The sequence below is a fragment of the Chelonoidis abingdonii genome, chromosome 22, assembly GCF_003597395.2.
Source record: "Chelonoidis abingdonii isolate Lonesome George chromosome 22, CheloAbing_2.0, whole genome shotgun sequence".
NCBI lineage: Eukaryota > Metazoa > Chordata > Testudines > Testudinidae > Chelonoidis > Chelonoidis abingdonii.
The window spans coordinates 29,648,728-29,660,541 of record NC_133790.1 but is presented as its reverse complement, the minus strand read 5'-3'; the positions used below and the strand labels follow the sequence as shown (position 1 = coordinate 29,660,541).

The 11,814-nt window shown below is 64.1% G+C and overlaps 2 protein-coding genes across 2 annotated transcripts in view; one reads left to right on the top strand and one right to left on the bottom strand.

Moving 5' to 3' along the window:
- The window catches only part of LOC116817868 (2'-5'-oligoadenylate synthase 3-like), a 209,185-nt gene that overhangs the window by 139,361 nt on the left and 58,010 nt on the right, over positions 1–11,814 (top strand).
- On the bottom strand, positions 2,056–8,609 carry PLA2G3 (phospholipase A2 group III). The gene is made up of 7 exons (XM_032768302.2): positions 8,484–8,609; positions 7,481–7,613; positions 6,738–6,872; positions 4,110–4,645; positions 3,731–3,860; positions 3,236–3,367; positions 2,056–2,491 (listed from the first exon to the last, which is right to left on the bottom strand). Exons 1-7 carry the CDS (start codon positions 8,539–8,541, stop codon positions 2,287–2,289), a joined length of 1,329 nt encoding a protein of 442 aa, XP_032624193.2. The 5' UTR covers positions 8,542–8,609; the 3' UTR covers positions 2,056–2,286.

The following is an 11,814-nucleotide window of genomic DNA, read 5'->3' as shown; positions in this document are numbered from 1 at the left end:
AGGGCAGTAGCCATGACCCATGTGGCTGGGGCAGGGCCGGCAGGGTGATGGGGGCACAGGGACAGGGTCAGGGGACAGTAGAGCAGAGGGGGACAGGACAGAGTGGGGCAGCACAAGGGGGGTCACTGACCCACAGAGCCTGGCCTGGTCCTGCAGCACAAGTGCCCATGAGGGAGGGAACAACCCAAAGCTGCCAGGGAGTGCGTGGGCCTGGTTGCCCTGGGGCCCGCAGCTCAGCAGTGGGGCAGAGCTCCCACACCAGGTCCTACCACATTGCAGCTGATGGAATAAACAACCCACCCCCAGGTGCCCACCCTGTGCTTTGATTTGGTGAACTGGTATCTGGGGGGAGGGGGGCATGGGGCAGGGTTACGACAGGGCCTGGGGCTGGCTAGTGGTGCCTGCAGCCCTCTGGGTACAGGTGCTGCACCTGTGGCTCTCCCGTGGCAGGCTGGGCTGGCTCAACATTTGCATGGCATTGCGCAGTAGGGGGTGCACCCCCAGCACTCCGTGCCAGCCCCTGTGCCCCAGCCCAGCACTGAGGGGGCCTATGAAAGCGGAATGCTAGGCACAGGTGGTCCCTGATGGCCCAGCCTCCCCTTGTGCAGCACCAGGGAGCTAGTTGGGGGTCACTCCATTCTGCCTCGCCCACTTGCCCCATCCTGTGCTGGGAGCGCAGTGGCAGGGGCCATGGCCCCTGCTTGTGCAGCTCACTACATGTGTGGGGCCCCCAAGCACCCCCCACCCTCAGCACAGGAGCTACATGGGCTGGAGCTGGCAGAGCAGAGGTGGGAGGTGTCCCAGGCGAGGTGTGGGGGCCCTGACTCCCCATAATACAGCAGACAAGCTCCGTTGCTGCCTTACTTCTGAGGCGTTCCTGAGCCAGGCTCCCCTGCCCCACACTGCCCTCAGGGGCAGGGATGTCTGGCAGCCTGAAGTCAGGGCTGTTCCCTCCCTCCCCCAGGGAAGTTGGGGCCCTAGGTCCTGTCCCCTCACTCCCATGTGCAAAATGCCCCCCTTGCCCCATTGTGTGCACACCCTGGCTCCCCTGCTCTGCAACATTCCCCCAGGGCCCCTCCCCAATGTGCAGTGTGGGGGAAGGGCCGAGGCTGCCTGGCCTGGCCTGGCCTTCCCTGTGGAGGAAGAGGCCACAGTCCCCTGCAGGCAGCCCTCCCCCACTCCTCTTCTGCTGGGGGCCTGGGCAGGCCAGGGTACCACCGCTGGGGAGGGAGAGCACAGAAGGAGGGGGGAGGCACAACAGGCTGATGGGACAGAGACGTAGCCCTGCTACAGTCCCCACAGGGCGCACGTTGCTGCTCCACGTGGCCGGGCCGGGCCGGGCCCAGCCCCCAGCAGCCAAGCCCAGCTCAGGCCACAGAAGGGGTGAAGAAAACTTTATTGCTGCATTATTTACAGAGCAATGGCCCCTGGTCCACAGCTCCATGCCTGCTTCAGGCCCCTCTGCCCCAGGCCCAGCAGCACTGGGGGGGAAAAAAAGATGTAAAAAAACAGGCTCTGTAGAAAAGTTGTCCCTGCAGCTGTCAATGGCCCTCCCACCCTGGGCAGGACAGTAACAGGCTCACATAGCAAGGCTGGGAACAGCACCCCCCAGTCTTGACTCCCACCTCTCCTCCCCCCCCAGAGGAGGTACAGCCAAGCCCTCCTGCCTCTCTCCGGTGAGGGCACTGCTAGTGGCAGTAGCCCGTTCCTCACAGGGTGGGGCTGGTTTCCCATGTCTCAGCCCCACCAGGCTGCAGTCCTGAAGAGGTGCCCCTTCTGTGCCCCCATGGCAGAGCTTCAGGGAGCAGTATCCTTGCCTGAGCTTCTCCCCCCGGGCCAGTGTTCAAGGGAACCCGCTAGGGCCCAGCGCTGAGGGGTGCCCTCTGGGGCAGGACAGAGCCCCTCCCCCAGGCAGGGCTCATTTGACTTTTGCACTGGACAAGGTGCTCCCCATGGGGGAATGTGGAGGGGAGGCAGCCCCTTGGCCTGGCCCCTCCTCAGAGCTCCTTCCCGGGCCAGGGCCCTGCCCAACCCACCCCCCAGGAGTGTGGGGTAGGGGGCAGCTGCATCAGCAGGTGAAGGAGAGCAAGGGGACAGCCAAGCCCCTATCCCAGACCAGGCTGTGAGGGTCCTGTCTCCCTGCAGTGCCCATGCTGCCCCATGGCACAGTCAGTCTCGCAGCCCTGCCGGAGCTGAGCAGGGGCAGGGCTGGCCACAGCATCAGCGCCATGTTCCCCCTGCAGACAGGCTGCCTCCAAGGTCCCACGTCCAGGCTGTGCCCTGGCCTCAGTGGGGTGCGGGGTGATGGTCTGACCTCCGGGCTGCCCTGACCAGCTGGAGACACTTGTCGTAGAGTCTTGGGGGGCTGCCCTGCGCCTCCCACTCCTGCCGCTTGACCTTGACAGAGGCTGCAGGCCGAGCCTGCCACCGCCCCAGTGTGTTCTTCAGGTGCCGCGCAGGCACGACGATGGCCCGGCCCAACCCGATGCAGCTGGGAGAGAAGAGGAGCGCGCTTAGCCCAGGGAGTGCCAGGCTGCTGGCAGCGGGGAGGACCCCAGCCCTCGGCCTGCTGGGGAATCAACACCCATGGGGCTGAGGTGGGAGGAAGGCAGGGGCCCAGCTCCCTTAGTTCCACCCTGCTCCCATGGGCCCATGTTGTGAGGAGCTGACCTGAGCCCCTCTCTTCCAGCCTCCCACGGCCTCTGGGCCTGGGCACTCCCTCCAGGCCCCTGCTTGGCCAGCCTGCCCCATGTGCCCCACGCAGGCTGTGCCTTCTGCCAGCTCCCACCATGGCACTGCCACTTAATGGCTGAGTACTGCCAGGCAGCTGTGGGGCAGGCAACTGGAGCTGAGAGGGCAGGGAGCTGGGTAGGGCAAGGGACTCCTCCCTGTGAGCACCCGCTCCCACCCCTGCTCCAGGTGGGGAAGGGCCCCCCATTAGACAGGAGATCCAGGCTCCAATCCCTCCCACCTTGCCTATGTGCAGGGTGATCCTGTGCTGCCACCCAGTGGGGAGAAAGCTGCATTTCAAGCCCAGCCTGGGCTGCCCCCTTCCAGCACCTCCAAGGGGATCTTCAAACAGAGGCAGCACCCACATACCAGCAGAGGGGACCTCCTCCTACCCCGGAGCCCAGCCTGCAGGGGACTCCATACCACCCTTCTCCCGAGACCCAGCCCAGGGCACAGAGCCTCTGAGCCTGGCCTGGGCAGAACCTGGCGGTGATTCTATACTCACTTGGGCTGCTGCTCCCCGTTGGCGCAGCCCCTGGGCGGCTCCAGCACGAAGCAGGCCGTGGAGATGAAGTCGGACAGCACCTCCTCCTCCACCTCATTGGGGCCCTTCGTCCTGCGCAGGAACCGCGCCAGTCTGTGAGGACAGGGCACAGCTCACAGCAGGACCCCACTGGGGGCAGAGAGGCAGTGCTGGGCATGGGCCAGCCCCTCCAGACATGCACCGAGTGCCCCCTGCTCCTGCAGAGTCCCCAGCACCTCCACCCCATCTCCAGGGCCCTTCCCCCTCACCCACTGCAGAGACAGCCTGGCCCAGTCCTTGGGAGCCAGGGTTAGCTTGGGCAAGAGTGGGAAGGAAAAGGCCCAGCACCAGGCCCGCGGCCCCTCTCTCCAAGCGGAGCCAGCCAGTGCCAGTCCCAGCATGGGGTACCCACCCAGCTGCCCCCCAGGGGCATCTGGCCCTGGAGAGGGCCCCGCTGCCTGAGGAAGTGGCACTCACCTGCGGGTGCAGTTGCAGTGGAACAGAGTGCGGGAGTCCGGGTTGTGCAGCTGGTACTTGAGCTCATGGGGTGCAATCTTGTGCTCACACTGGTCAAGGCGCTGGTAGCATCCGCAGCTCCTTGCTGGGGCTGGGGAGAAGGGGTTGGGCTGAGGGTCAACTGAGGCACATCACTCAGCCCCCCTAGCGGGTCAGGGGCCCAGGGCCTCATATGCACAATGCTGTGCCAAGCACCATGGGCACTCAAGCTCTGCGCACACACCCCATGGGCACGGGCACTCTCGGGAGTTCCCCCGCAGAACACGCCATCCCAGAGAATCCATGGCAACCCCCCAGACCCGTCTGCTCCCCCGCCCTCATGCCCAGAGCCCTCACTCACCCTGGCGGCTCAGCTCAGGCAGGTGTGGTGTGGGAGTGCAGCATGGCTCCGAGGCTGGGGTGGGCGGCGAGTTAGTCCTTTGGGCAGGGCGTGCTGAATCCCTGTCCTGGGGCTGCCCCGCCTCCTCCGTTCCAGCCCCACCAGGGGGTGGGTGCTCAGTCCCCGGCGTGGGGCCCTGCTCTGAGGCCCTCGGTGTAAGGTGTGGTGGCTCCTGCCCCCCCAGGTCTGGGACACGCCTGTGTGGGGTAGTGGCCCCATCCTCAATGGGGGCAGAGGGTAGCGTGCCTAGGCTCCTGGGCAGGGGGGGAGTGACAGGTCTTTGATCTTCTCTGGGGCTCTGTGACCCCTGGGCCCCATTGTCCAGCCCAAGCCTCTTCCTGTTCTTTCTCTGGTGCTTCCTGCCCCGCCTGGCGTGCTTCTTGCCCTTGCCTGGGGGGCGTGTGACAGCGCTGGCCGTCTCCCCCTGGGGCAGGCCGTAGTGGTACTGGCTTTGCTGCACCACCCGGGCCAGGGCTACAGGGCCGTAGTGCTTACACCTGGGGAGCAGAGGGGGAGTGAGATAAGGCCATCCCCCAAACTCCCACCCCCTCCAGGGCTGGGCTCTGCTCCCAGGGGTTCCCCTGAGCACCCACACGCCTAACCCCTGCCAGCTGGCACCAAGAGAGCTGTTCTGCTGGAGCTCCTGACAGCCATGCCCCAGCTGGCACCGTGTCCCCAGCATGTGGGAGTGCCAGGGTGGGGCCGACTGGCTCCGTCCCACCTGCCGAGTCGGGCCACCTGCAGCAGCCAGTCAGGGAGTGAGACATGCCTACAGGCCTCACTGGTGCCCAGCTGCTTCGTCACAGCACCCCCACCCCCACACAGGGCCAGCCAAGAGCCTGCAGCCTTCTCAGAGCCTGCCCTGGCCGAGTGAGGGAGTCCCAGCCTGGCAGGCTATGTCCAGCAGGAGAGATGGGGGGCAGAGGCAGCCCAGGGCCGGAGAAGGGAGCAGGGCCAGGCTCTCTGCCAGGCATGTGGCCTGACGCCCCGTGGGCTCTGCAGTGATCGCCCACACACTGGACAGCAGCAGAGCTTAGCATCCCCCACCACGGGTCCTCCCACCACTGTCTGCCCCCCATTCCCCTCCACCACTAGAGGAGAGTCATCTGGTAGAGTCTCCGTGGGCCCCGCCCGCCACTAGCAGCCACACCCGCGGGGGACACCCTGTGCAGGGTGTGACGAACTGGAAATGTTCTTAATGTTTGCTCTGAATACTGTGTTGGTGCCTCAGTGTCCCCTATGCAGTTCGTAAGTATCTAGGTGGTGGAATAAGGGTGTGTGATTGCTGCAGAGCAAAGGGCCAGTGCACCTAAATGCCTGGCACTCTGTCTTCTAGCAACTGATGGCCTGGGCCCCTCCTCTGCAAAGGTGCCAACTGAAGGTGTTGGAGACAAAGATGTCAGGTGACCTCCTGGCCCGGGAAAGGAGCTGAGCAGAGAGGAGGGGCTGGAGAGGGTGGTTAGTCTGGAGCTGCCTGGGGACGAGGAGTGAAGTGCAGACCTGGGGGTCTGGCTCACTGCCCCCCAGAATGGACCCGGCCGAGGGGTCCGGTTCGCTGTATCTACAAGCTCTGTTTTAGACCCTGTTCCTGTCATCGAATAAACCTCTGTTTTACTGGCTAAGAGTCACATCTGACTGCAAAGTGGGGGTGCAGAACCCTGTGGCTTCCCCAGGACCCCGCCCGGGTGGGCTCGCTGTGGGAAGCACGCGGAGGGGCAGAGGATGCTGAATGCTCCAAGGAGAGACCCATGAGGTGAAGACGTGTGAGCTTCTTGCCCTGAACAAGTCTGCTCCAAGGGAGAGAAGGCTCCCCAAAGTCCTGACTGGCTTTGTGGGGAGCAGTTCCAGAGCATCGCCCGGGGACTCCGTGACACAGGGCGAATCTGTTCCTTCCTTCCCAGCCCACCCCACGCCCTGGGCTCCTGCCTCCTTAGTGCAACCCGCGAGCAGCCTGGCTGAGACTCACTTCTAGAGAGGTCGAGTTCAGGGACCTCACTGCGCTCCCAGGGCAGGTGGAGGCTCCGCCATCCCCAGCTGGTGTCAGGCCTGTCCCTGCACCCAGCTCGCCAGAGGCAGCGTCGGTCCTATTCGCATGCTGCCACCCTGTTCCCCGTTAGCCCGTGGCCGCTCCACGTGCTCTGGCAGGATTCGGGATGTCTGACAAGCTGACGCGGATCCATGGGGCACCTCATGAGAGCCCCAGGAAGCTGATCTCTGCGCCTGTCACGTGCAGTAGGCACCCAACACCCCAGGAGCACCCTGGAGAGGAGCCTGTGGTGCAGGGGCAGATGGGAATGGTGCCCAGTTCTGGGGACAGCCCCAGTTTTACTCTTGGTGCACCCAGCACTGCTAGCAAAGGGCACTGCAGGGACACGCCAGTGAGAACCTGGCACAGCCCCCACTCCAGTGACGCAGTCAGGCCTGCTGGGCACAGTGCCCAGAGATGCTTCCCTGAACCTTGGCCTGAGTAAACTGGCTGCAGCTCCAGCCTGCCCCGCCTGATGGCCCGGGGTCAGAGAGCCCCCCCGAGATGCTGGGCGTGGTTCTGTGAGCAGGGCTGGGGGCTCAGGACCCTGCCTGGGTACTCACCCTCCCCACCAGTGCCAGTCCACGCATGCTTCGCTCTGCTCCAGCACAAAGCACGGGACCTCCAGCAGGTTGAAGAAGGTGATGCCGACGATGTTGGAGATGGTGTCGTTCTGGTCCAGCAGGCACTGCCTGAACCTGCAACCCAGCGAGGGGTGTCAGGGCCGCGGGCTGCGCAGCACAAGGGAGCCAGCCCGGATGATAGTGGGCGGGGGGAGGAAGGGTTGGCTCAGAGAAAGGATGCGGGGGGGGGGGGCAGCAGGGGCATAGAAGGGACTGCAGAGGAGACCTGCTGCTGTCCAATCCCAGCCCCCTCCCACAGTTAGTGGCTCTGTTGGGCGTGCGAGGTGACAGTGCCAGGCTGCTGGACGGCCCATGAACCAGGAGTCGCTGAGGAAAGGGGCAGCCTGGGTCTGCCAGTGCCTCCATGGGACCTGGAGAGTTGAGCTGTTTCCAGCCAGCCTCCTGCTGACTCCAGACACTGGAGCAGGGGCAGGCACTCTGGAGCCGCACGGCATTGCTGCGGGAGGGGCTGGGGGCCTGCAGGCCTCACCTCCCCCAGCTCTGCTGATGCTTCTCAATCCCAACTCGCAGGCCCCCCCCCAGGCATCTCCTGAGACTGCTGCTGCCTGGGTGGGTTTGCGAAACAGACAGTAGCTCCCCAGTGGCTGAGCTGACAGTCTCCATCTCTGTCCTGGGGAGCTGGTGCAGCACCAGGCTAGCCCTGCCGTGCCTGCCCGGCTCACCTGGCGTCGCAGTCACAGTGTGAGATGGTGTGCAGGCGGTAGTTCCGGATGCCGTAGTTGTACTCCAGGGCAGAGAGCTGCTCTGCGCATTGGTCATGTTCCCGGCAGCACAAGTCTGGGCCCTGGAAGATTCCTGCAGGGGAGGGTTGGGAGGCTCAGGGGGGGCTGGGGCAACAGTGCCCAGCAAAGCAAAGGAACACTCTGCAGAGGCCCCAGCACCCTCGCTGCTGCCCCCTGTGGGCGATGGGCGAGGCAGGAGGGGATCTGCAGGATGGGTTATTGTCACACACATGGGCCATGAGCCCCAGCACGGATCAGCACCCACCCCAGGCTGGGCATGCAGGGGCAGGGGCTCTGTGCTGGCCCCATTCAGGCTTCTCCAGGGCCTCCCTCAAGTAGCCTGTGGAATGTCTTGGCCCCATAGGGCACCTTGGGCCACCGTCACCACGCTCAGGAATGCGGCAGCCTTGAACCAGCTCCTGCAGATACTTACACCCCTCCTGTGGGGGACACACGCAGAGGCTTGCAGGCTGTGGCGGGGGGGGGGGGGGAAGAGCAGGATTCCCCAAGGACCAGCCCAATCTACCCAGATGAGAAAAGATAGGAGTGAGTGACACAGCTGTCCTGGCTCAGGGGCAGGTAGCCCCGGTTTCCAGCCCAGGCTGGGAGCCCATGTCTCCTGGTACCACTGGAACCACAGCTAGGCCAGACCCACTGAATCACAGCACATCCAGTCCCCTCTGACAGGCAGCTCCTGCAGTAGCATGGTGAGGAGACCGGCAGCCCCATGGGGGGGCTCCCTGTCCCCAGACACCCTAGGCCCAGCGTGTGCCACAGGGTCACCACTAGGGCGAATGCAGGAAGCTCCTTTAACCTCAACTCATTTCAGCCTCTTTGGCCTGAGCCTGGGACCTGCCGGCTCCCGCTGCCCACAGTGGTGGGTCCCAGCTCTGCCCCCGGGGAGCTGGGGGCACGGGGGACATGGCAGCGCCGCAGCTCTTACCTAGCTCGGTGAGGCTCCCTGCAGAGTCCCCAGCTCCACACCACAGCGTCCCTGGCATGGTCCAGCCCCGCCGGGTCCTCCTGCGCCCACGCTCCTCCAGGGCCAGTCCCGCCCGCTTGCCCACGGGTGCTCTCCTCAGCCGGGCCCTGCCAGCCGCCAGGGGCTCAGCCCTGCTGCAGACGTTGATCTGCTGGGCCAGGCTGTGCAGGGCTTGCTGGCGCGCCGGGCTCCAGGGGCTGGCAAAGAGGCTGCTCTGCGGGCGCTTGGCACAGGACTCCCGGTACAGGCGCGTGAGCCAGGCCTCCTCCTGGATGGAGCAGGCGAGCAGGTGCCCAGCCCCGTCCCAGGCGCTCTGGACCAGGGCCAGGGCGCCCGAGCGCCGGCTGAGGAAGCTCAGGTACCTGGTGCCCGCCGCCCCCGCGGTGCCCGCCGCCTCCATGTAGCAGAAGGTGTCGCTCCCGCGGAAGGACCCGCTGGCCCCCGGCTCGGCTAGACAGAGCAGCGCCAAGAGGATCAGCCACATGGTCCCCGGCCGGGGCGGGGAAGCGGCCGGCCCGGGGCATGGCGCTGCCTCCGAGCCGCCCAGCGGGGCTTGTGGGGCGCGCAGCCAGCGGGGCGCGGAGCGGCAGCGCGCAGCGGTGTAGGAACAAAGCGGGGCCGCGCCCCGCCCGGGCTTTAAAGCGGCGCGGCAGCCGCGTGGGTGATCGGCGGCAACTCCATCAATGGGAGGGTTGGCCGCGGCCCGGCCGCTTGATTGGCGCTACCGTCGCAAACCCCTGCCGCCGCGCCGCCTCCAGCCCGGCACATGGTGGGAGCCGCGCGCCGGGCTCGGCGCTGCTATCCTCCCCAAAGCCGTGCGCGGGGCCATGGCGGGTCCCCGGCGCCCTCAGTGCCCGGGGCTCCAGCGTGGCGGCAGCATGTGGCTTGGCCGCCGGGATCCCGCGCGCTGGTCTCCTGGCTTCTCTCTGGCTCCCGTGCGGGGTGTGACGCGGGTGGGCTGCCCCACACTCGGCACAGGCAAGGAGGAGCCAGCAGGGCCTTGGCCTGGGCCCACCCAATGGGCCTTGCCCAGCTGCTCCTCTCTGGGTCAGGCCCGGGTCACCTGCCGCACCAGCTGTTTCTGGGCAGTGCAGGGTCCTGGGGGCACAGGGCTGTACCAACAAGGAGCAGGTGCCAGATGATGCCGAGCAGTGGGGTCAGCCAGTGGCCACTCTCTCAGCTTTTCCTAGCCCTAGCTCTCTCCCAGCTTCCTGGCAACTTTGCAAACTACCCCCTTCACCAGCACTGAATTGCAGTCACCTCTGGGGTGCATCGTGGCAGCTGCTTAACCGCACCCAGCAATGCCCCAAGGAGGGGGAGTGGGAAATGAGGGGTAGTCCTGTGTGCAGGAGGGGCGATAAGGAGGCAGGATGCAATGGCTGGTGTTAGCTCAGGGAGAGTTGTCTAGTGTGGTAAGAGCATAGACCTGCCATCAGATTGGGATTCTATGCTCATTGTCACAGAGTTTGGGGGAGTCAGGGCCCTGCAGCCCTGGCTTCCTGCGATTCACCGTGACTCGCAGCCAGCCAGTGACGCAGAAGGCTTATTAGATGACAGGAACACAGTTTAAGACAGGCCTTGCAGGTACAGACTACAGGACCCCCTCAGTCAGGTGCATCTTGGGGGGGCAGGGGAGGCCTGGAAGTCTGTCTGGCCTCCCCTCCATTTTCCCTGCCAGCTCCAAACTGAAAACTCTCCGGCCCCTCCTCTCCCTTTGTCTCTTTCCCCAGCCAGGTCACCTGATCTCTGTTCTCCAACAGTTGGCACCTTTGCAGAGGAGAGGCCCAGGCCATCAGTTGCTAAGAGACAGGGTGCGGCCATTCTCTGTGCAGACAGCATCACACTGGCCCCCTAGGACTCTGCAACAATCACACACCCCTAGACACTCGAGAAATGCATAGGGGAAATGGAGGCACCCACACAGCACTCAGAGAAAACACTAAGAACATTCCCACTTCGTCCCACTCATTGGTACCATTGGTTCTGTATGATGGGCAGACCCTTCTCTGTGCCTCAGTGTCCCCATTGGTGATATTAATAGTTGGCACTTGTGTAGCAATTTATAAAGGTGGGTCAGTGTCACCGTAATACAGATGGGGAAACTGAGGCACAGAGCAGTGATGGGACTTGTCCAGGGTGACAGTGACCAGCTCACTAGCTACTGCAGAACTGGGAACAGAGCCCAGGAATCCAGCCTCCCCAGATCCCCCCCTCCCCTCTCTAAGCACTAAATCACTAAATAAGTCCCTGCCCCAGGATTTAATTTTTTATTTAGAAGATAAAACTTGCCTGAGTGCAAGTGACTCCAGGGAGTTCTGGGGCTCCAACAACACGTGTTCGCAGCCTCCCTGCCCAGCACCTGTCTCTGCTCGTCTGGGCTGCTGTTGCAGGCACACTGGACAGCCTGAACTTGGCATTCAGACAGCTCAAGCCTGAGACCTTGACCGTGCAGGCCCAGAGATGGTGACACACAAGTTCTTCCCTTTCCCCAGGGAGCTGAGGCTAAACAAACCCAGCCAAGGCTCTGTGAGTGCCAGCAGCCAGACTCAGGGCCAGATTCACCCCTGCGCCTAGTGGAAGATAGGGAAGGTGGCCTGGGCCTCCCTGATTCTGGGGCACATGAGGCAGGATCCAGGTGCCAGCCCTGCCCATGCCTGAGTCTGCAACTCCTAGGGTGCCTTTGTTCCAGGGTATTCCTTGGGCGGGGGGGGGGAGGGGACACCTGCCCTAGGATCCCCTTCCTCAGCATAGCCAGCACAAAGGAGCTGTAGGGCTGGGAGAAATCCTGATCCCTCACCACCCCCATGGGAATGCAGATGTCCCTGATTCCCCACACAAAATGGGGGTAGGAAAGTGAGTGGCTCCTGTGGGGTAAAGCTGGAAGCTTGGGGCCAGTATTTCAAGGAATAGGAGGGTTAGAAGGGACCCCAGGAGGTATCTAGTCCAACCCCCTGCACAAAGCAGGACCAATCCCCAGACAGATTTTTGCCCTAGATCCTTAAATGGCCCCTTTAAGGATTCAACTCACAATGCTGGGTTTAGCAGGCCAATGTGCAAACCACTAAGCTACCTCTCCACTTGCTACTGCCTCCTCCTGGCTGCTCCTTCTCTGCTGAGGGGCTGCGACTGGGGAGGCAGAGAGGCACCTGGCTACCTACAGAGCCCCACCCCACCCCAAGTGGCCATAAGGAGCCACTGCAAGCTCATCCCTTCAACTCAGCCTTGCGTGAGGCTCCAACCAGGCTGGGGGGAGATGTGGTGGGGCTGCAGATGCCAGAGTGTCCCATGAGAT

Coding starts and splice junctions, on each gene's coding strand:
- PLA2G3 (XM_032768302.2), bottom strand. CDS start 8,541: ATGCCAGGGACGCTGTGGTGTGGAGCTGGGGACTCTGCAGGGAGCCTC. Junction 7,614..8,483: donor AGGGAGCCTCACCGAGCTAG/GTAAGAGCTGCG, acceptor CCTCCCCTGCAG/GAATCTTCCAGGGCCCAGAC. Junction 6,873..7,480: donor CACTGTGACTGCGACGCCAG/GTGAGCCGGGCA, acceptor GCTGGGTTGCAG/GTTCAGGCAGTGCCTGCTGG.